Source organism: Bufo bufo, chromosome 3 (genome assembly GCF_905171765.1).
Source record: "Bufo bufo chromosome 3, aBufBuf1.1, whole genome shotgun sequence".
Lineage (NCBI taxonomy): Eukaryota > Metazoa > Chordata > Amphibia > Anura > Bufonidae > Bufo > Bufo bufo.
Window position 1 is genome coordinate 382,759,026 of NC_053391.1, and position 23,810 is coordinate 382,782,835.

A 23,810-nucleotide genomic window follows, 5' to 3' on the forward strand; every position below is an offset into this window, starting at 1 on the left:
CCGGCCCGTCTGGCACCAACAACCATGCCACGCTCAAAATTGCTTAAATCACCTTTCTTTCCCATTCTGACATTCAGTTTGGAGTTCAGGAGATTGTCTTGACCAGGACCACCCCCCTAAATGCATTGAAGCAACTGCCATGTGATTGGTTGACTAGATAAGTGCATTAATGAGAAATAGAACAGGTGTTCCTAATAATTCTTTAGGTGATTGTATGTACAAAACAAAGAATTACAAATTGAAATCACCTATCTAAAATGAATCTAAATCTAATTTAAATATAAACAATACTAATAAACATACTGTAATCAGTGTCACTGCGCCTTAAAAAATGTCTGAACTAGTAAAATATAAAAGTATTCATCCTGTACGGTGGATATATTAACGGAAGAAAAATTCTATGTTTTTTTGTAATATCAACGCCTGATAAATAATTGAATCAAAAGTTAGAAAAAATTGTAAGTACACCAATAAAAACTACAACTTGCTTCATTAAAAAAATCTTAGACAGTAAGCGTTTTTCTGTCACTTTTTTCTTGTGTGATAGGCGGCCATTTTGTGTCTTGTGGTGCGCCAGCACAAGCTGCCACCAAGTCCATTTAACCATCAATAGCTACTGTGCATTTCCAAGTTTAATTCTGTCCTGAAACGTATACCTGTCACCCAGCGCCGAAATAATAGGCCTAAAATTTATATTCAGCTAAATCTGTGTTTATTGCTGAGGCTGGTCAATTCATTTAGTGTCCGCCAAAGCACAGTTTTTGCTCTGGTTTGAAATACAATTCCCAACTTAGCAATTCCCTAAATCAGTGGTTTCTGCTGTATCAGGCCAACTTTAAATCTATCCATAAAAGGGTATATTAGATTGATGGTGCGGATAGGGTCATCCTCAATAACTTCACACGCTACCGTGCATTTCCAAGTCTAATTCTGTCCGTAAACGTATACCTGTCATCCAGCGCCTAAATAATAGGCCTACAATTTATATTCAGCTAAATCTGTTGTTACTGCTGTGGCTGGTCAATTTATTTAGTGTCCGCCAAAGCACAGTTTTTGTTCTGGGTTGAAATACAATTCCCTAAATCAGTGGTTTCTGCTGTATCAGGCCAAGTTTAAAACTATCCATAAAAGGGTGCCGGGGCCTAAAAATATCTGACAATGGCCTGTTCCACTGGTGGGTGACATGAAGCCTGATTCTCTGCTATGGGACCTCTCTCCTCTGTCTGGGTGCCGGGGCCTAAATATCTGACAATGGCCTGTTCCAGTGGTGGGTGACGTGAAGCCTGATTCTCTGCTATGACATGAAGCCTGATTCTCTGCCATGAGACCTCTCTCCAATTGATATTGGTTAATTTTAATTTATTTTATTTTTATTCATTTCCCTATCCACATTTGTAGAGAAAAAAAGGGGGTCAGTCAGCACATCCCAAAGCACCACATAATTGCAAATGCTAAACTAACAAGTTAGAGATACTTGGCAAATCGTTTTGTACAAAATTATTTGAGCCCGTCAAGGCAATCTCTAGTTAGACGGGTTCCTAACACTAAATATACCTGTTATGTGCCATAGCGGCTATCATATAATTCAGAAAGTGTAGGTTCCACTCACATGCTGGGCCCACCTGAATTTCTCTCATTTTCGGTGCCAAAATGGCCTCCATTGATTCCAGGGAAGGCAGTTACCAGCATGCACGCCGGGCCCACTCCACACCACCCCTGGCGCCACATGGTCACCAAGGACTGCAATGAGAGTCCACACACTATCTCTCTCCTGGTGCCAGATGGCTTCAGTGAGTGAGGGGGAGTGGGCCAAGCTATATACTAACACTAATTAAAATCAACCTGTGAGACAAACGAGCTGGTCAGGAGTGCACGACTAAGGAGGCAGCCACGCCTCCAGCACAAACTGTAGAGAAAAAAAGGGGGTCAGTCAGCACATCCCAAAGCACCACATAATTGCAAATGCTAAACTAACAAGTTAGAGATACTTGGCAAATCGTTTTGTACAAAATTATTTGAGCCCGTCTGCCGAACGTCAAGGCAATCTCTAGTTAGACGGGTTCCTAACACTAAATAAACCTGTTATGTGCCATAGCGGCTATCATATAATTCAGAAAGTGTAGGTTCCACTCACATGCTGGGCCCACCTGAATTTCTGTCATTTTCGGTGCCAAAATGGCCTCCATTGAATCCAGGGCTGTCTCACAGGTTGATTTTAATTAGTGTTAGTATATAGCTTGGCCCACTCCCCCTCACTCACTGAAGCCATCTGGCACCAGGAGAGAGATAGCGTGTGGACTCTCATTGCAGTCCTTGGTGACCATGTGGCGCCAGGGGTGGTGTGGAGTGGGCCCGGCGTGCATGCTGGTAACTGCCTTCCCTGGATTCAATGGAGGCCATTTTGGCACCAAAAATGACAGAAATTCAGGTGGGCCCAGCATGTGAGTGGAACCTACACTTTCTGAATTATATGATAGCCGCTATGGCACATAACAGGTATATTTAGTGTTAGGAACCCGTCTAACTAGAGATTGCCTTGACGTTCGGCAGACGGGCTCAAATAATTTTGTACAAAACGATTTGCCAAGTATCTCTCCGATTTGCCAAGTATACCTCCTTTTTTTCTCTACCCTATCCACATTTGTTTGCAGGGGATTTACCTACATTTTGCTGCCTTTTGCAGCCCTCTAGCCCTTTCCATGGCTATTTTACAGCCTTTTTAGCGCCGAAAAGTTCGGGTCCCCATTGACTTCAATGGGGTTCGGGTTCGGGGCGAAGTTCGGGTTGAGTTCGGATACCGAACCCGAACATTTCCGGGAAGTTCGGCCGAACTTCTCGAACCCGAACATCCAGGTGTTCACTCAACTCTACTCACTACTCCTCTCAGTTACAGCAGGATGATGTGGAGGTCACTTCTGAATTCTGTGCCTTGGAGCTAGCGATCACAGCATTCCTCCTGCTCCTACTTCTGGAAGAGAAGCATTTTTGTGGCGTCCTCTCTGTCTTCACTGCCCCCTCCTAGTAGGCTCCTTCTTTTCTCCTAGCAAGTGACAACAAAACCCCACCGTGCCCTATGACAGATACTCAAGAGGGTATCCCTGTTGATGACTTGTGTGAGAGCAGTCAGCATTTGGACTTCCCTGAGGAGGAAGTTCAGGGGTAGGTGGGGGTATTCATAGCTCTGTTAGTGGTGGTAGTGGTAATAGTGGCACCTATAGCCACAGTATTGGTAGTGAGGTCAGTGGTAGTGACAGCAGCAGTCAGGGCAAATATAGAGGGAGACTATCGGGAGCAGGCAATGAGCCCAACATGATATATCATAATCTGATAAAAGTGACAGGGAGGGTGAAAATTCTGATGCGGGAGTATCTCCCATCTGGCAGTCTTTCTCCTTGCTGTCGGAAGACAACAGCATTGCTCTGTGCAAGATCTGCAAGAGTAAAATAAGCTATGGGCAGTCAAGCACAAAATTTACCACTTTCACTACGGAATGAGCGCTGTGTATACAGGTGAGGAAGCAATGTGCCACTTCCTGTTCTGGCCTAGCAGTCATGTGACTGCTGGGCCCGTGGTAGTGCAGGAGCTGTAATGTCTTCTTTAGACCTCGATCTGCCCTCCATTTTGCTTTAATTCCAGTGGAGTACCTAAACAGTTAACAACATTTCTAAAATCAGTTTTGAATAGTTTGAGGTGTGATTATGGGTGGTTTCTATTATGTGAGCTTCTCAAAATGACTTCAGAACTGAATTGGTGTATAAAAAAAGTGATTTTAGAAATTCTCTTGAAAATTTCAAAAATTGCTTCTAAAATTCTTAACCTTTTAATATCCTAAAAAAAAGAACATTACAAAAATAATGCCAACATAAAGTAGACGTATGGTGAATGTTAATTAACTATTTCATGAGATATCACTACTAAAGATCCGCGAATTTCATGTTATGAAATTCATTCACGCTTCTTTTGGTGGTAAAAGCAGAATTGCGTTATGGATTCTGTTACCATGGACCAAAACGCAATTCTACGACGGAATGCATAACAGAATGCCTTTAGCGGCATTCCGTTATTCATTCCGTCATAATAGAAGTCTATGGCTTGCATAACAGATCCGTCCTGTATCCGTTATGCAGCAGAGGACTCTACTGCATAACGGAAACTGGACGCATTCCGTTATTCATTCCGTCATAGAATTGCGTTATGGTCCGTGGTAACTTAATCCATAACGCAATTCTGCTTTTACCACCAAACTAAGCGTGAACGATTTTCAAAATATTAAATTCGCTCATCTTTAATCACTACCTTACAAGCAGAGAAATTCAAATTTAGACTATAGTCATTTTTTAAAAATTTTCAGCATGTTTTGGATTTTTTTTATAAATAAAGATAAAACATATTGACTTAAAATTACCATTAGCATGACGTACAATGTGTCACGAAAAAACAATCACAAAATGGCTTGGATAAGTAAATGAATTCCAAGGTTATTACCACCTAAAGTGATACATGTCAGATTTGTAAAATTAGGCCTAGTCAGAAAGGGGGCAAAAGGCCTGGTCTGGAAGTGGTTAACTATCACAGCTCTATTGAACCACATGAAGCGGCATCATCTGATCCGGTGGGAAAACAGAGGTATCCGCCAGCAAACACAACAAGAGTTTCTTCTTACTCAAGGTCTTCTTTGCAGCAGCCAGGCCATATCCACGGGCAGTACATTGTTTTTCTCACTGTCATCTGTTCCCTTGCTTCACCCACTCAAAATCCTCCTCCTCCTCTGTGTCATCAGCCATCAATAACGGAATATGTAGCCAGGAAACAATTCTACACGCCCAGCAGTCCGCTGCCCATCTGGCCAAGTTGCTGGCAGTGTGGTCGTTGCCTTACAAGTTAGTGAAGTCTTCTGCTGTTATAGAGCTGATGGCATGCCCTCCGCCTCACTGGAAGATACATAGGCTTTATTACTCAGCATTATTTCTACCAAAAAGCCATCCCTGCCTGGTACTCTCATGGTAGAGAATGTCAACTGCTCCTTGCAATTGTCACTGCGCAGCCGGGTGCAAGCCAAAGTGGACACCTGAAGCAGTTGTTATGGGCAGGGAGAATACATGTGTTTCACAGCTCACTGTTTCTATGTTTTTTTGCAGAAGAGGCGAGGCAGCACCCCAGCAACAAGGCTACATCCTTTTGGAACCTCCATGTTTGTTTCAGCCTGGCTCCTACGCAAGGCAGTTTTCTGCCTTCTCCTTCTTCTCCTCCATGGACATTCTCCTGTTCCCTAAAGTAGCAGGCAGAGTGTTGCTCCCACTCCCCCTCCCTCCTATGGCATGTGTAAAGTCAAAGATTGCTGTTAGATCTGATTGGCTTGGGTGGGAGCAGCCACACAGCCGATCACTTGCTAAATTACACTTTGCATATGCTAGAACGTCTGTACGATACAAGCAGCGTAAAGCTGTGAATTATTTTGCCATGCACCTCAGCAGGGAGCATTTGATGTTTTGAGGTCAGACAGTGGCAGCTCATCAGAGACATTTGTCGTATGTTAAAACCCTTCAAAGAAGTCATAAAATTTATCAAGAGGGACAATTCTAGCAGGAACGACATCGCCACCATATTTTAGAACAGATGCTCTCGCTCATGCAATAGGGACAATGAAAGAAGAAGAACAGCTAACACATCTTGCTTCCTATCCTGTAGCTGTTAGGGACCCAAAAGAAGAAAGTTCCATGGAGGAAGAGGAGGTAGAAGAGCAAAAAGATGATTACCACTTCAGTCACGACACCTAATCATCTCAGTGGGGTTCAGAGCTGGAAAGAGCTGGCTCCTCAGGCACACTGGCCAGAATGGCAAGCTCTGTGCTTGCTTATATAGTGACAGGCGTATCCATTTACATGAAGCAGTCTGATGATTACTGGATAGCCATGCTTTTAGACCCTTGCTATTTAAGAAAAATAGGGGAATGTTTTCCTCCTGCCAACAGGGAGGCCAAAGTACTTTATTACCAGGAAACACTGTTTACGCAGCTAGTCTCACCTTTCACAAAAAGATGCCTGCCACCATGATGTCTGAAATGGAGGCCCCTCTCCTTCCCCACAAAGGTACCCACCTCCCGCCATCTCCACTGCCACAAGGAGCAGAAGCTACAGCAGCAGCCGCTATTAATGTCCTCAACATGATGGAACAGTTTTTTTATGTGCCGCGCCAGGGTAAGGCAAATCAGCAAGTCTAAACCTACCGCCTCAACACCCAGGTTCAGACCTACCTGGATTCTGGCCTTTCTCCAGCATATATCCTGACCCCTGACCCCATGGAGTCTCTGTGCACTAATACAAATAGACTCATGGGTTGACCGATGTGTATTTTTTTAAGTATATAGTGTGCCTTACTTTGCAGTTTCTGTCCAGAGTCAAGGTAAGGCTGTCTTCATATCTGCATTGTAGCTGCCCTTACAGATACAGTCAAAAACAACTGATTAGCACGTGATTATTATGTGATGGATCCAGCACTGCTGTCATTTAGACGGTTCTGCTCCATCAAGAAATGAACAATACAGCGCTAGACCTTAGCCTGTCGTATAAATACAGTATACACTAAAGTCATTGGTACAGTACTAAAGCCAAGCACAGGCATATCAGGACCATGCTCTGTACATAAATATATACATATAGTGTATATATCAGAACTACACTCAGTGTATAATACTGTAAAAGAAAAATCAGTACATAGCTATCGTACAAGAACCAAATTTATCACACAGATGCAGTTAGAGAACCACCATTATATTGACAGAACCAAGCACATTGCATAGACTTGTTACTAAAATCTCTGCACACAGAAATACCAATAGAACCAAGCTCAATGCACGGTTATTACAATAGAACAAAGCTCAGCACATTGCTACAAACATAGCTATGATAAAAAAATAAACTGCTTAAACAAGGCCATCCTGTGAAATTGCCATCCTGTGAAATCTTACATAGTATATATACAGTATATATGTGTTAAATTAGGAACAAGAATTAGTGTGTGTGATGAAAATATTTGTACAGGACTATGGTCTGTGTTGGTGCTATTTAAATAATACAAATGCAATGAGCCAAGGAGTAGCCGGAGTGGAGGATGGGAGTGGTTGTGGCTCTGGCTGTCCCAGGCAATTACAGTTATGCCTCTTGCAGACGAGCGTGTCCGGATTAGGTCCGGATGCGTTGCGTCTGCGATCAGGGAAAATCGTGCGAGTAGCTACACAATTGCAGTCAGTTTTGACTGCGATTGCGTTCCGATGTTCAGCTTTTATTGCGCGGGTGCAATGCGTTTTGCACGCACGTGATGAAAAACTAACTGTGGTACCCAGACCCGAACCCGGACTTCTTCACTGAAGTTCGGGCTTGGGATCGGTGTTCTGTATATTTTATTATTTTCCCTTATAACATGGTTATAATGGAAAATAATAGCATTCTTAATATAGAATGCATAGTAAAATGTAGTTTGAGGTGTTAAAAAAAATATAAAAATTACTTACCTGTTCCAATTGATCACGTAGCCGGCATCCTCTTCTTGCTTCTTCTTTCAGGACCTGCAAAAGGCTATATGGTGAAGAAATCTTCTATCTTCATTCAGCAAGACCTGCGCTGACGTCACCGCGCTCAGATTACGTCACCAAAGGTCTTTGTGCAGGTCCTGAAAGAAGAAGCAAGAAGAGGATGCTGGCTGCCCAATCAATTGGAACAGGTAAGTAAATTTTTTTTATTTTTTAACACCTCAATCTACATTTTACTAAGCATTCTGTATTCAGAATGCTATTATTTTCCCTTATAACCATGTTATAAGGGAAAATAATACAGGGAATACACTTTAATGGGGTCCGGGGTTGATTTCATCCCTATCATCTCCTAGCAACCATGCATGAAAATTGAATTTCATCCGCACTTGTTTGCAGGTGCTTGCGATTTTCACGCATCCCCAATCATTTCTATGGGGCCTGCATTGTGTGAAAATCACTGCTCATCTGAACAGCCCCATTGAAGTGAATGGGTCTGGATTCAGTGTGGGTGCAATGCGTTCACCTCACGCATTGCACCCGCGCGGAATTCTCACCCGTGTGAAAGGGGCCTTACTTTCTTCATACAATTGTTCCCTAGGGCCGTGCAGTGAAAGAAGGGCACACCCTTTCTTTCCTCGGGGCACAACCCAGTTCTAGGGCTCCTGCCTGATGGTAGTTGGGGTGCCTAGCTTGTTAAGTGCTTGTATGAGTGCAAGGCGGGGGTGTAGAGGACAATGATTGGCATATGGTGCTGGAGTCAGAAAATCTGGCCATATATAGTAGAACAAAGTTTTTTACCTAAGCGCAAAATGGGAGTTGTAGTACATCCAATTATAGCAGATATAGTTCCAACTGTACACCACAAGTTTGGCTCGTTTTGTAACTTTCATAGAATTCAATGTAGATATGCACAAATTTGCATTGACAAATAGGGGTTAGAGGCTATGAAACAACATGGCAGCTTTCATAAATGACACCAGAAGGAATAAGGATGACCTAAAAAGTACTTGTATTGTATGGATGCTGAGTGTTATAAGAATGCACTGTCCCTTTAAATTGTGCATAAATCACCATAGCATCAACCAATAGAATTGCAGGATTTGAATTGAAAGGAGGAAGAAAACTGACAGTTGGTGCCAGTCTGCGATTTCTCTATTAGAGATACGACAGGCTCCTTACTTCTGCGAGCAGGAGACAAAGCGACTAATTTTTGGAGAGAGACGAAGATGGGGATCTGCGCACTGAAGAACCACCTGCTAAGTGCGATTCAACGGAGGTAAAAAACCGTCATCTGATCAGTGGAATTGCTGATTTATGTCATCCCCGAAACCGACCGTTGGTAAACCAAAATCTAATGGACTTTATTGATAAAACACAAAGGTTTCAATATAAATATCCAAAATATGAAGAATCAGAAGTTATTATGTAAAAATACAGAGAAACTGAGGTTGTTGTATAAAATATGGAGAAATGAAAGTTATTGTGTAAAAATATGGAGAAACTTTGGTGCCAATCTTTATTAATATGGAGAATTTTCAATAAATATGGTACAATATAGAGGACCTTGTTTTTCAAATTCTTCATAGAAAAAACTACTTAATAAACACCAATCATATATAATGGGCTAAACCATTGCTCCGGCACATGCCCTAATATCAACACCTAAAATAGCTGCCAGAGTCTCAAAGTCATAATCGCAAAATATTATGATACAATATTAAAATATACATAAAACACAATAATTAATGGTGGTGACGAAAATCAAGGATAAGATGCCCTGACAGGTCACGTGGATCAATTATAAGGGTGATCACATATTACAGGCTACACATATTGAAAACATAACATATATACATATATACTGGATATAAAGTGCTTAGTGCAAACAGATAATAACCCCAATGGCTATGTCATCCCAGCAGCAGCAGCCGTATCACGTGTCCTGTGCCTGTATCGTATATATGGTGAATATAATACTTGTTGAATATACATACAGGTGGTAACATGCTTTTACCATGTATCTCAGTGGTACCATGAAGTATAGTTTGGGGGTCATTTACTAGAAAGCCAGAGACAGGATATACAGTCATAGGCTCACATTTATTAATGTGTGTGCACCTAGATTCTGGCATAAACTACACAAAAATACAGCACAATTTGAGACAAATTGGCAAATCTAGGTCCACTACAAGTTTGACAAGTTTACTATGTAATAACGGTGCCAAATTTCTTGAAACGGCTACACCAGAACAGTTGTTCTATGGAGGTGTGCGGTGTTAGACCCCTCCTGATCCGTGAGTGACGGCCAAATCTAAAGATAGGATTTTAATTATTAAAGGCTGGACATCTCCTTTAGTAAAAAAAATAATTAAAATTGCCCTTGGCCTCATTCACCCTGCATATTATTAATTTATTTTTGTTCTCTTCAAGCTTCCAGGAAGAACGGGAGAAGCGACCATGAAGAAGAGGAAGAGAGAGGAGTAAGTGGAGGAGTTTATATCCCTGCAGGCACCATAGCTTATACCCTTACACCAGCAAATCCATACTAAACATTACACAACATCACTACATATATTCTAATCAGATATGAGTATGTAAGGAAATCCTTCCGTAGGACTATGAAACAGGGGTGTACACATAGGGCCCTATAGCAACAATTACTAAGGGCCCTCCTCCCAATAAGATTGATTCCAAATTTAGGATTTTTTTTTTATTAAGTAGAAGAATTGAAACAAAGTTTAAAAAAGTGAAATAGGTAATTTAAAAATTTTCACCAATTCTGTACACCATATTTCTCAATGTATGGCTTAAATACTAGACATAGATGAATCCTCCCCATACAGCGTATGTCTCCTGCTTCTCTCATATAATACATGATAACACTGTCACCTGCAGCAACCACTAAGGGGAGCTCAGGGGATAGGAGTTTATACAGTTACTATTGAACTCAATAGAAGCTGTAAAATGTTTATACACTGAGTTCCCTCTAGTGTAGGTGCAGATAAATGCCATGGTGTCATGTTGAGAACATAGGAAGCAGCTCAGTGCTGGGCCCCTTAGCAGTGACATGATCCACCTACATGGTGAGGACACCACTGTTATGAAATATAGAAGAACTGAGGTGCAGCATAGGCCGACATCTCCTGGTGCCATAATACAGCGCCCAGCAAATCAGAAGTAATGCTTAATGTAGTCATGTGCATGAGGCCTAATCCTGCAATATCTCTCTTCTATCACAGTTCACTGACTGCCACCCAGGAAGAATCCATGAAGAAGAGGAAGATGGATGATTACATCCTTCATCCAGAAGAGCGGGCCGCGTTCTTCACACTCCTTGGTAAGACTGAATGCACCTTCCAAGGATGCCAACCAGACACTATGGACACATTTACTAAAGACTGGTACTTTATATGCCCGTCCTAATAAGAGGTCCTTTGTAGTAAGATGCACTAAATTTATTAAGGCACAGGACTCTTAAAAAATGTGCTACATCTTGTGCCATCCGTGCACCATAAACTGTAATCTACATCATGTACAGGCTGCCATAGATTTCATTTATTATTTACACCAGTTTTCTGGCGTAAATTATTATAAAAATGCCTCGTCTTTTTCCATTAATCTCTGACCATTTTATTTTTTTAAAGAGAAGAATGGGAATTGGAAAATCATTAAATAAAATTAACTTTAGAGCAAACTATGGCTTGCTCAAAGCACTGAGACTTTTATACGCCAGAAAACTGCCATATAGCTTCAGTAACTGTGCCGCACTGGTCACTGGTGAATTCACTGCTCAGGTGCTGATTATAATATGATGTCTCACTGAGGTTTATCAGCATGTTTCTGTACTGTATATGGAGGTCATACTGTTATAGTTCAGAAGATATCAATTACACGGTTAAATAGTGAAATAATCGTATTTTTATTATTTTGTAGAAGACGAGAACATCCAGTCATTTCTTATCAGGGACAGCTGCTTTAAGATCTCGGACAAGGTATTACTATATTGAGGGACAGAAATTCTTCTAGATTTCAGAAGACAGACTGGGGATACACTGCACTGCATGACCTGGTGGTATTATCGTCATCAGTAGATGCTGCAGCCCTTATGTCTGCAGTAGGATTGTGGACAGGAATATAAGGAACATACTGAACACATATATGTACTGTATAATATAATATATTTACATAGGAAGTGTATCACCAGCCTCTAACTCTGCTTCTCACCCTACTAGTATCTCCTGGCCATGGTCCTCACTTACTTCAGAAGAGCAGGCCTGCCTACTGAAGAATATAGAAAATATTTCTTTCCATCTCTGTGAGTTTCTTTTATCATGAACCAATATGTATATATTTACTATTCATTGTGTAAAAACCCTACATATTATCATCCATGTAATATTACTATCTGTGATATCAGTACTGGTTCTTCTCATTGTCTTCTGACGTATTCTTTCTTCCAGGTTTTTGGCCAACCAATTTGAAGAGGACGAGCCATTTCGAAAGGAGATCTACCCCTGGGCCTTCGGATGGACGTGGACCGTACAGCGGGAGCAGCTTCACCAACTGCGTAACCTATTGTTCATCCGGATGGGATTGAGAGCTTGGGTGGACCGGGCCACCTGTGATCTGGTTAGTAACATAAAAGCTATAAACTGTGATTAGAAGCCAGTAGTAATTATAATAATGTATAAGATATTTAACTCCAGATAATGGCAGAAGACCTTGGACATTGGGCATGGAAGAGAGAGAGGAAAGTCCATCACAGCTGGGCCATACGCCGATTCAGGAGGAAAGATACAGAATTCACCATCAAAGGCCCATGGATCAGCCCTGAACCCTGCTCTCTTTGTAACCGCCTTGCCCATTGAAGAGGAGAACATCTACTGCCAGACAGACACATAGGAACGCAGTACAGCAGACTGACAAACATCTGTGGTAAGCGTAACTTTATTGTGACAAACAACTTTGTACATGTATGTAGGTCAGGAAGGGGGGAGTTCTTGGATGCTAAACTTTTCTCTAAGTAATGTGACCTTTATAGAAGAGCATTATAAAATGTTTATGTTTATTCCCACAATGAACATTTTTATAATGTTTCTACTGTGGTTTCTATTAATAATGTAGATGTGCTGCTGCCAGGATGGGGAACATGGCTGCTGGACCTACAAGGAGAAGAAGATCGAGAGGACAGGATGGATGAAGACCTGGATGATGGTATGTATCATTCATAGTCACACACTCACAAAAAAAACAGATAAATGTACACACTTAGGGCTTGTTCACATGACCCTGGATTTGGTCCGCATCCGAGCTGCATTTTTTGCGGCTCGGGTGCGGACCCATTCATTTTAATGGGGCCTCAAAAGATGCGGACAGCACTTCTATAATGGGCCTCCTGTTCCGTTCCGCAAATTGCGGAAGGCACACGGGCGGCCTCCGTGTTTTTCGGACCGCAAAACATGGCACGGTCGTGTGAACAAGCCCTTAAAGGGGTTTTCCGAGACTTAAATACTGATCACAATACATACACGCACACACACACACACACCAAAACGTATGTTATAGCGGTAACCTCCCTTAGTATGCCTGGAGGAAGGGCAGTACAGCAGCCTTGGCTTCCCACAGGTTTCCTCCACAGGGGGTTTTTCCTGTCCTGAGTGCTGCTGTACGCTCTTCGTGAGTGATGGGAGGTAACCAGCACATATACAATACACATATTCTCATAATAAACTTCACATTATTTAACACTCTTTACCGTCTCTGAGTCATTTCTTCCATTTTTGTGTGTGAAAGAAAAACATTATTTAGAAAATGTGGATGATGTGGGATTTGCCTTTTGAGATAAAGAGACAAACTGATCTCCTGGTTTTGGTGACTGATCAATTAGTATTTGATGTTAATGCTTGTTTTTTATGCAACCACTGCATAAAAAATAGGCAATTCATGCGGCACACTGAAATAAATGAGCATCTGTGGATTTCACTGGTCACCATTATTTCTCCATTGAGACCTATTCGCAAAGAACCACCATCAACTATGGTTCAGAGATGGACTCTAAGGAAAGCAAAAGGTGCAGTTGTCCACAAGTTGTCTTTGGGTCTCAACCGCCCAGTTCTGTGCATTCCAGACCCTCCAAGCAGCAAGATGTAGATGTCAGAACTTCTTTATGTTTGGAGCTCCAGTGCCTTATCCCTGACATGCTCAATGCTGATAGGGTATTGGGTGCTGGCATTGATTCAGCAGAGGTCAATCAGCTACCCAGGAGCACACAAGACTGATGAGTGGGACCTCTTCTTCCCACAACCTCTATGAGGAACGTGTGCATGCTTCACTGCAAATGAGTTATTCCTCACTTTGATCATTACTGTGCACTTAAAGGGGTTTTCCAGGCTCCTGGTATTGATGATCTATCCTCGGGATAGGTCATTAATATCCAGCCACTGAGGGTCTGATGCCTCACAATATCACGGATCAGCTGTACCTTGCAGCCTCGAATGCTGGAACTAGCTCTTTAAAGGGTTTCTATCACCTGAAAAATGGGTATTAAGCTAGCTGACATTAGTGATGTGCTAATGTCAGCTGAACATAACTATATTAGCGCCATCTCATTGTCTGCCGCCGTTATTGAGAAAAACAAACTTTTATAATATGCTAATTAGCCTCTAGGAGCAGGCGGGGCGTTGCACCTGCTCCTAGAGGCCCACCTAGAGGCCCACCACGCCCTTCTTCTCTTGATTGACAGGGCCAGGGCAGCGCTGCTCCCCTCCCGCCGGCCATGTTTGCAGTGTAAATCTTGCGCTGTTCAGTATTCGGTGCAGGCGCAGTGAGGGAGCCAGCAGCCGCCGAGCGTCTTCCCTCACTGCGCCTGTGCTAAATACTGAACGGCACGAGATTTACACTGCAGACATGGCTGGCGGGAGGAGAGCAGCGCTGCCCTGGCCCTGTCAATCAAGAGAAGAAGGGCGTGAAAAGAGGTGGGCAAAAGGAGCCTCTAGGAGCAGGTGCAAAGCCCCCCCCCCCTAGGAGGCTAATTAGCATATTATAAAAGTTTGTTTTTCTCAATAAAGGCTTTAGGCAGTGAGATGGCACTAATATAGTTATGTTCAGCTGACATTAGCACATCACTAATGGCAGCCAGCCTAATACCCATTTTTCAGGTGACAGAAACCCTTTAAAGGTGTAGGAAACAATGCTAAGTTCAAAGTGTAGTGTCCGTGATGGGTTACTGCAGCTCATATCCCTATGAATTAAATAGAAGCTGAGCTCCAGTAACCCAGCATGGCCACTACATTTTGAACTGAGCCACACTGCCTATTCCAAAGTGCTAGTTCTAGTGTCAAGGCTGCAGGAAACAGCTGATCTGTGAGGTTGCGGGGTGTCGGACCCTCACTGATCAGATTTTTTTTTTCCCAACTTAAACTTTATTAAGTTTTATTAAGTTTTACGATCATGCATGATATATTGCCATATGTACGGTCCCAAACAGATGGACCCATAAAAACAACAATTCACACAAAAAAAACCTAAGTAATACGAAAAGAGAGAGCCAAAAAGAAACAAAAAGGAGATGTAGGTAGACGAGTGTACCATGGCTGCCAAATTGTCAGGAACTTTGCCACCGTAACCCGCTGGCGGGCAACTGAGTATTCCAAGATCTAATATCTAGTATTCAGGCATACAGATCAGATCTAGAAGGAAGAGCCGGACGTCTCCATTAAAGAGCAATCAGGCATTTAGCAGTTATCAGTATGTGGAGGAGCAGCCTGGCATCTCGGTCCCTAAATGTCGTAGGGATCAGATTCGAAAGAAGCACCGAAGGGTCCCTAGGAATGCGTGTACCTATTATTTCCCTAACAACCTGAGTCAGCTGTAGCCAATAAGGCTTATTCACTGGGCAAGGCCAACAAATTTGGTAAAGGGAAGCCTTCATCTGAGAACAGATATCCGGTAATATAGGGTTAAAAGTGTGCAATGTTTCTGGTGTATAATACCAGTGTGTCAAAATCTTTAACAGATTTTCTCTGTAAGTTGTACTAGGATCTAGAGTGCGCCCTCTGCCATATGGATCGCCAGGTTTCTGTCGAAAGCTCGCTCTTTAACCAGTCTTCCCATTTTTGCATGTAGAGGTACTTAAAATCTACAGGGAAGTCCACGGAAGCCAGTATCTGGTAAATATCGGAAATAAGACCCTTAGGGTCCATTCACACATCCGTGTGTGTTTTGCGGATCCGCGGATATGCAAAACACGGACACCGGCAATGTGCGTTTTCCGCATTTTGCAGACCGCACATTGCTGGCACTTAATAGAAAATGCCTAATCTTGTCCGCACTTGCGGACAAGAATAGGACATGTTCTATTTTTTTTTCGGTATCGGAATTGCGTACCCGGAAGTGCGGTTCCCATTTCCGGGTCCGGGCAGCACATCGTGCAGCCCCATAGAAAGGAATGGGTCCGCGTTTTGCGGAACAGAATTATGGACGTGTGAATGGACCCTTAGATGAAGGGCCGCGAGTACATACACGTTCATAAGAGGTAAGAGACAGTACCTCTAATGAACCCAACACGCTCCTACAATAGTGTAGAATGCTGCAGTACCGGAATGCTAAAGTGGTCGGCAATAAAAAAAAATTCTGAAGCTCTTCAAAGGGCAACATTCGAGCAGAGAGGGGGTCCTTCAAGTCTATAAAGCAGTAGAGTTCTGCAACCATCCACGGTCTAACCATCCCCGCTGCCGAGCTCCCCGGAAGGTTAGGAGAAAAGAGAAAGGAGGTAAGAGTTGAGCAGAGCGTTGAGAGACCATACCTAATTCTATTTCTATATCAGATCTCTCTGGTAAACAGTATGGGGCTGAGTAGTGCAGAAGCCAGGATAGATGGGGGAGGGCCCCAAATTAAGGTCCCTGGGTGAGTTTGCACCAGCCACAACTGCTTGATCTCAGTCCAACGGTTGAATGAGTGAAGCGTAGACCAAGAGGCGATATGTCTCAGATGAGTCGCTAGGTAATATAAAGCAATACTTTGAAATGCAAAGCCTATGGCGTTTATAGTTCCATACAAAATTAAGAAACGCAGACTGTATTGAGCGAGGGACCATGGCTGGCACTCTCACTGGAAGAGTCTCAAATAGGTACAGGAATCTAGGGACAATGGACATTTTGATCACTGCAATGTGGCCTAAGAGAGAGATTGGAAGGGATTTCCACTTCAAGAATAGGGTAGACATTTCTGATAACAATGGAGGGAAGTTTGCTTTATAGAGAGAGGAGTAATTGGCGGTAAGGTGTATCCCTAGATATTTAATGGAGGGTGTACACCAGGTATAGTTAAACCCCTAGTTTAAAGTAGGTGGAGACGGTCTGCGGGAATGTTAATCGGTAAAGCCTCAGTCTTTGAGGTGTAACGTTTATATCCGGAAAGTTTACTATAGCGACCTAAAACCGCATGGAGATTGGGGAGAGAGAGAGAAAGGGATTTGTTAAAGAGAGTAACACATTGTCTGCAAAAAGCGAGACGGAAAATGATTTATCTCTAACCGGACTGCCCTGTATGTCTGGACTGTTACGTATTAAGGCAGCTAGAGGTTCAATGCTAAGCACGTAAAGTAGGGGGGAAAGCGGGCACCCCCATTGCGACCCGTTACAGATCGCAAGTGGGTGAATGGGCATGTGGCAACCTGATCTTCGCTCCAGGGGAGGAGTATAGGCCCCGCAAAGCAGCTACAAAGGGGCCTTTAAAGCCAAAATGGTGTCCGGAACATAAATTCCTAATTTAAGCGGTCAAAAGTTTTTTCTGCATCTAAGCTGAGTAACAGGGCCTCCGAACACTTTTATAGTGTTGTCTCCCGCCTGACGGAGACGAACAAAGCCAACTGTATCTTTGGGAATAAAGTGATAGAGCGAGAAGTTAAGGTGATTCGCTGCCAATTTTGTGAATATCTTCAGATCCGAGTTCAGGTTCAGTAGGCTAATAGGAAGGTAGCTCGAGGAATCCGTTGGATCCTTGCCTGGGTTTGGGGATAACAGTTATATATGAGCGTAGTATAGAGTAAGGGATTTGTTCACCTAGCAAGAATCTGTTGAATAGCCGAACCATGTGGGGAAGTAGTCAGTCTCTGAAGTATTTATATGAAAGCCAGTCTGGACCAGGTGATTTGCCGCCAGGCAAGTCTGAGATAATATCCCTAACCTCCTCCACTGTAATAATCTGGTTCAGGTGGGCTAAAGCCTTAGGGGATTGCGAAGGCAGGTGGCATTCTTTAAAGAACTTGTCCAATATCACGTTCCGCTGTGTCGCGTCCGCAGGGAGGTAGGAAGGTAGGGAGTATAGAGCCGAATAGTAGGCATGGAATGATTTAGATATTGCGTCAGGGTGGTATTGGAGGATGCCTTGGCGATCTTTAATAGCGTGAGGGGTGAAGGTCGCCGAACGTTATTTTAATTGTCGGGCTAAAAGGGTGTAGGGTTTGTTACTAAATGTGAAGAAGCGCTGTATGGTTACTGGATTTAGGGCTGCAGCTATCGACTATTTTTGTAATCGAGTATTCTATCGATTAATCCAACGATTAATCGAGTTCTCTAATAACAATAAACTAATTAAAATAACATTTTTCTTTATAAAAACTCATCATTCCCCATGCCATCAGCTGCTCCCCATGCCATCAGCTGCCCTCCAGTGCCACCAGCTGCCCTCCAGTGCCACCAGCTGCCCTCTCAGTGCTACTAGTTTGCCCCCAGTGCCACCAGCTTGTCCCCCAGTGCCACCAGCTTGCCCCCCAGTGCCACCAGCTTGCCCCCAGTGCCATTAGCTTGTCCCCCACTGCCATCAGCTGCCCCTTCAGTGCCAACAGCTGTCCCCTCAGTGCCATAAGCTGACCCCTCAGTGCCACCTGCTGACCCCTCAGTGCCATCAGCCCCCCCAGTGCCATCAGCTTCCCCCCAGTGCCATCAGCATCCTCCCAGTGCCATCAGCTGTCCCCCAGTGCCATCATCTGCACCCCAGTGCCACCAGCTTGCTCCCCAGGGCCATCAGCTTGTCCACAGTGCCATCAGCTTGCCCCCCCCCCACCCTGTGCCACCAGCTTGTCCCCCAGTGCCATCAGCTTCCCCCCAGTGCCATCAGTTTTCCCCCCAGTGCCACCAGCTGTCCCCAGTGCCTACAGGTTCCCCCCAGTGCCACCAGGTGCCCCCAGTGCCACTAGCTTGCCCCCGAGTGCCACCAGCTTCCCCCCCAGTGCCATCAGCTGTCCCCAATCAGCTGTCCCCCAGTGCCATCATCTGTCCCCCAGTGCCATCAGCTTGTCCCCCAGTGCCATCAGCTGCCCCCTCAGTGCCACCAGCTGCCCCCTTAGTGCCATCAGCTGACCCCTCAGTGCCACCAGCTTTACCCCAGTGCCATCAGCTGTCCCCATCAGCTTCCCCCCCAGTGCCATCAGCATCCCCCCAGTGCCATCAGCTGTCCCCCAGTGCCACCAGCTTGCAACCCAGTGCCATCAGCTTGTCCTCCGGTGCTATCAGCTGCCCCTTCAGTGCCACCAGCTGCCCCCTCATGCCATGTCCTGACCATGTATCAGGGCTGAAAGTGCAGCGTGGTGCGGGCCGGCGGGTGACCATGGAAGGGTGAGTAATAGCAAGCACTTCACATACGCTTCGTGGTCACATGACACAAACAAATCCTCGATCCCAAAAATTTGCATCAAGGATTTTTTTGTGTCGAACTACTCGATTCAATCGAGTAATCATTTCAGCCCTAACTGGATCAGCCTCTCAGTTGCAGAAACAGAAAGCGTTATTGATTTAAGACGGGATCTCAATTCAATGATTTGTCTTAATAACCATTTCGAAGGTCGGGATGCGAGAGCTTGTTCTGCTGCTCGTAAAGAGTGTGTGCATTCTCTGTATTCGGCATCTTTATCTTTTTAATCAAAAGGAGAGGCATATGCAGGCGCCACAGAATACCCAAAGAAGGAGCGGTGGGTGCATTTTCGTCATAGTACTGAATCAGGGTTGTACGTAACTCTGCACTAGTCGCTGGGTTAGTTAAATTAATTTAAACGCCAATGAGTGTGTCTCAGGGGAGCTGAAGCGAAAATAGGTTCTAGGAATATGGGAACGCGATCTAACCATGTGATCAGGCCGATATGTGCAGTGGTCCCTAGGGAATAGGAGAATAAAAAGTATATTGACGGGAGGAGGGATTGTCTACCCTCCAAAAGGTCATAGAGGGAGTGTGTACGAATAAGTCTACGAAAGCCTCTAGCTAGGCGTTTGACTTGACAAGAAGGAGGGGCAGAGGTTGTCAAAAGCTTATGGAAACTTTCTGAAAATTGAGCATTGAAATCCCCTCCTATCAGTTGGATCGCCCCACGGACAGAAGAGGGAGTAGTAAGCAGAGAGGACAGGAAGGTAAGTCGTCCGGAGTTAGGAGCATAGACTGTACATAGCTGCAGTTGGACGTCATACAGAGTACCTTGCAGAATGAGGTATCGTCCCATAGGGTAGGCATATACCTTGTACACTTGGAGTGGGCAGTGTTGTGCTTTTTCATAAGTGTATAAAACATTTATCTAAATATCCTAGTTATATAGTAGTTTTGATTATATATACTGTGGGGGATTAGCTCTTTTTCGAGGGTTGCATCCACACACTTCTTCACAGACACCAGGATTTAGGGGCCAAACTGTGCTTTATTGTGGCACATGGCATAAAGAAAAAAAACACACAAAGCCAAAATAAAATTCTTTGTCCTAATATAGTCAATGTTGAAAGTGATTTGTCTGATAATGAGAGATTTTTGGATCCTCCAGCTCTCAGATCCCAAAATATAAATATGTCATCATCACGTGCTCTTAAAACCTTAGTGACCACCCATACGTGTTTTTACGGCGGTCACTAAGGGGCCTTAGGCTGGGCTGCCGCATTTTTACGGCGGCCCAGTTTAAGCGCTGCACAGCTCCCCCGTGCAGCGGGGAGCGCGGACCTGGCTCTCACATGAGAGCCGGGTCCCTGCTCTAACACCCCGGAACGGCAGGAGTGCCGATCCGGGCTGTTTAACCCTTTACATGCCGGGCGCAATGGCGCCCGCTGCATGTAAAGTGGTGACAGAGGGAGCGGACTCCCTCTGTCTCCCATCGGCACCCCGAAAATGCGATTGCGGGGTGCTGATGTGCTGGGAAGCTTACCTTGCTTCCGATCAGGGCCCCGAGCCTGTCTTCCGTTACTTCCAGCAGGCTGTGCCTCTCTGGCTCAGCCTGCTGGTCAATGTTCGAATAGCATTGCTATTGAAATGCAATGCATTATAGAGATAATGCATTACATTTTAAAAGCAATCAAAATACTGTATATTATAGTCCCCTTGTGGGACTATTAAGTAGTAAAAAAAATAGAAAAAAAATACACATTTATTAAATAAAAAAAATTCCATAAAATAAAAAAATATGTTTTTTTTTCCATCGAAAATACGCTTTTCAATGAAAAAAATTGCAAAAAGAAAATATCCCCCATATGTTTGGTAACGACCGGGACTACATAAATATTACATAAATTATCCCCTATGGTGAACGCCGTAAAAAATAAAAAATAAAAAAAGACAGAATTTCGAATTTATTCTTAGTTTCCACCGAAAAAAAACGTAATAACAAGCGATCAAAAAGCGGCATTTACTCCAAAATCATACCAATGAAAAATACAAGTCGTCTTTTCAAAAATCAAGCCCTCACACAATTCCATATAAAAAAATAAAAAAAAGTTATGGGTCTTGTGAAGTGGCAATGCAAAATAATTTTTTTGGTTAATAAAAGGTGTTTTATTGCAAAAAAAGTAGTAAAACGTAAACAAAATTATAAGTATTTAGTATCACTGTAATCGTACTGATCCAGAGAATAAAGATATTATGTTATTTGTACCGAAAAATGAACGCCAAAAAATGTATAATGTAAAAACGCAGTGGCAGTATTGCTATTTTTCCCTATCTCCCTCCCAGAAAGAGTTAATAAAAGTTAATCAGAAAGTTATGTGTACCCCAAAATGGCGCCATTAAAAACTACAACTTGTCCCGTAAAAAACAAGCCCTCATAAAGCTATATAGATGAAAAAATAAAAAAGTTATAGCTCTTGGAACGAGACCATAAAAAAAGGAAGAAAAAAACGCTTGGTCATAAAGGCCCAAACAGGCTTGGTCACTAAGGGGTTAAAGCGGAATCCATCCGAGAAAGATGGCATCGTTTCAAGCTGTAACCGCGTTACTAAGTAATAGAATATTGAGGCACTCAGGTTGAAATTTTGCAATTCAAGTATAGCTTTATTTCATGATATCTGCATCATCCATTTGCCCAGTGGTACATATCAATCAGTAGCAGAATATTTCTGACCGGACGTTTTGGTCACATGGACCTTCATCAGCGGTCATATTATCTGTGAGATGAGTGGAGGCATTCCTAGGGCGCTGGTTATCACCAGGGACACATTCTTGAATTGAGTGCGGTTCCTCACTTTACTACAGTAACCGCCACTTACTAGGCGCTAGCGACACCAAAGGCCACAGAAGTGTTCCCCCACACCTTCCCCTAGAAAGGGATGTTAGGGTTAAGTCACCTGTGCCAAGTAGGTACGATAGAAGTGATTGGAGTATGAATGATTATGTGTGGTTCATTCCTTACTGCGCAGGCATGAGTTTGCCCAAAAGGGGGATGAGAGTTCAAGGCGACCATCATATGCTGAAGTGGTCTCTAGAAAGAAAAAAGCTCAGTGTTCAGAAGGGGATCAGAGTTCCTCAAGTATCATTACATTTCTCAATGTCACTGTAGCAAAATTTAATAAGAAAGGTTATCCTGAAATTGCTCAGAACTGTACCAGTCCACCATGGATTCTTTAAAATTGTATTCTGATGCAGACAGGATCAGATTCCTACCATGGGCATTTGAAAATAAGTATCGCCATTACTTTATTTCCTTTAAGGACAGGGGGATCCGGGATTGTCAGGATGTTTTGCACAATTTGTAAAATTAGAATTTGGCCCTTACCGAACTATTACTTCTGCAAAACAAGATATTTATAAACTCACATGTAGACCCAATCAAAGTCCCCGGGAATTCCTCTCTATCCTTAAAAATGACTATGGGCTAGCGTATAGGTCCCCAAATTGGGAGTCTGGGGAATTCAAACAATTGTTTTATGATGCAATGCCTATGCAAATTAAATTTAGCCTAGCTAGAGATCTCAATCCCTTGGACATATTGGTGACGGCTGCCACTTCCATGTATAACATCAGTGAGTGCCATGCTACGGGTGAGAGGAGATACAAAAGGTCCCCAAAACAAAACGTAGCAGAAGCTAAAATAAACCCCAACCAGGGATTTGAAACGCAGCCACGCAGGTACCCTCCGTCTACAGGACCTTACCAACAAGCCCAGCGACAACAGGTAAGACCCAAGCAAACAAAGCCTCATAGCCCCAACGGGTCAGAGGGGGATAATAATGGAGACAACAAAAGGTCTAATTACCGTCCCCAATATTACAATAGGGGTCCTCCTGGATACAGGCGCTGGAATAACAGGCCCAGACAACAGAAGGAAGGTAGGCCTAAACCCTCTTCTTCACCTAGAAAATCGGTCTCCCACTTCTAGTAAGGGTACATCACAAAACCAAACTGTGCTCAAATCCAAAGATCGGTTTGATCAGTTGGCAGATCAAGTGGCTAAATTAACTGAAATAGTTAATGAGTAGTGATGATCGAGCACCAAAGTATTCGGGTGTTCGACCCGAACACATTGCTATATTCGTGTGCTCGGCCGAGCACCCGAGTATAATGGAAGTCAATGGGAGACAACCAGGCACCCCCTGTTCTAAAGAGGGGAGGGTGCATGGTCCATTGGAAAAGGTAAGAAAGCGACAGAAACACCACCGAAATGGATCGGGAACACCATGGGGAGGATGTCTGGATGCATCTTGAACTCCCAGGTCACTGCTGGGAACCATGTTGTCCGAGTTGTACGCCACTTTTACATACTGACAAAAATTTGCACACAACCCCCCAAAAAATAAACTTTACATGAAAAATTGCTCGGAAACATGCTTTCCTGTATATTTAATTGTATATAAAATGCAAATGCTTAAAAAAATTACAAGTAAAAGGCACTCCGAAACAGCCTGTATATCACATAAAGGAGGACCTCATTCACATTGTGGTACAATTGTTCAGGTAGTGGGACTCCTACACTCATAAAGCCTATGCACTAAGTGAAAGGGCTGCCAAAAATTACAAGGAACCGGCACTCCAAAACACC

General features: G+C 43.5%; 1 protein-coding gene across 1 annotated transcript; it reads left to right on the forward strand.

The window, feature by feature from the left end:
- The first annotated feature begins 9,988 nt into the window (after positions 1 to 9,988).
- Positions 9,989 to 22,399, forward strand: LOC120993812 (speedy protein 1-B-like). The gene is made up of 9 exons (XM_040422279.1): positions 9,989 to 10,011; positions 10,771 to 10,868; positions 11,465 to 11,523; positions 11,764 to 11,846; positions 11,992 to 12,160; positions 12,238 to 12,379; positions 12,656 to 12,745; positions 19,457 to 19,499; positions 22,192 to 22,399. The coding sequence occupies exons 1-9, from the start codon at positions 9,989 to 9,991 to the stop codon at positions 22,397 to 22,399; spliced, it is 915 nt and encodes a 304-aa protein (XP_040278213.1).
- The last annotated feature ends 1,411 nt before the right edge of the window (positions 22,400 to 23,810 follow it).

What these genes read in the sequence shown, in the direction of transcription:
- LOC120993812 (XM_040422279.1), top strand. Translation starts at nt 9,989, where the DNA reads ATGAAGAAGAGGAAGAGAGAGGA. An exon ending in AAGAAGAGGAAGAGAGAGGA is followed by an intron (nt 10,012 to 10,770) that starts GTAAGTGGAGGA and finishes CTTCTATCACAG; the next exon opens with TTCACTGACTGCCACCCAGG. An exon ending in ACCGGGCCACCTGTGATCTG is followed by an intron (nt 12,161 to 12,237) that starts GTTAGTAACATA and finishes ATTTAACTCCAG; the next exon opens with ATAATGGCAGAAGACCTTGG.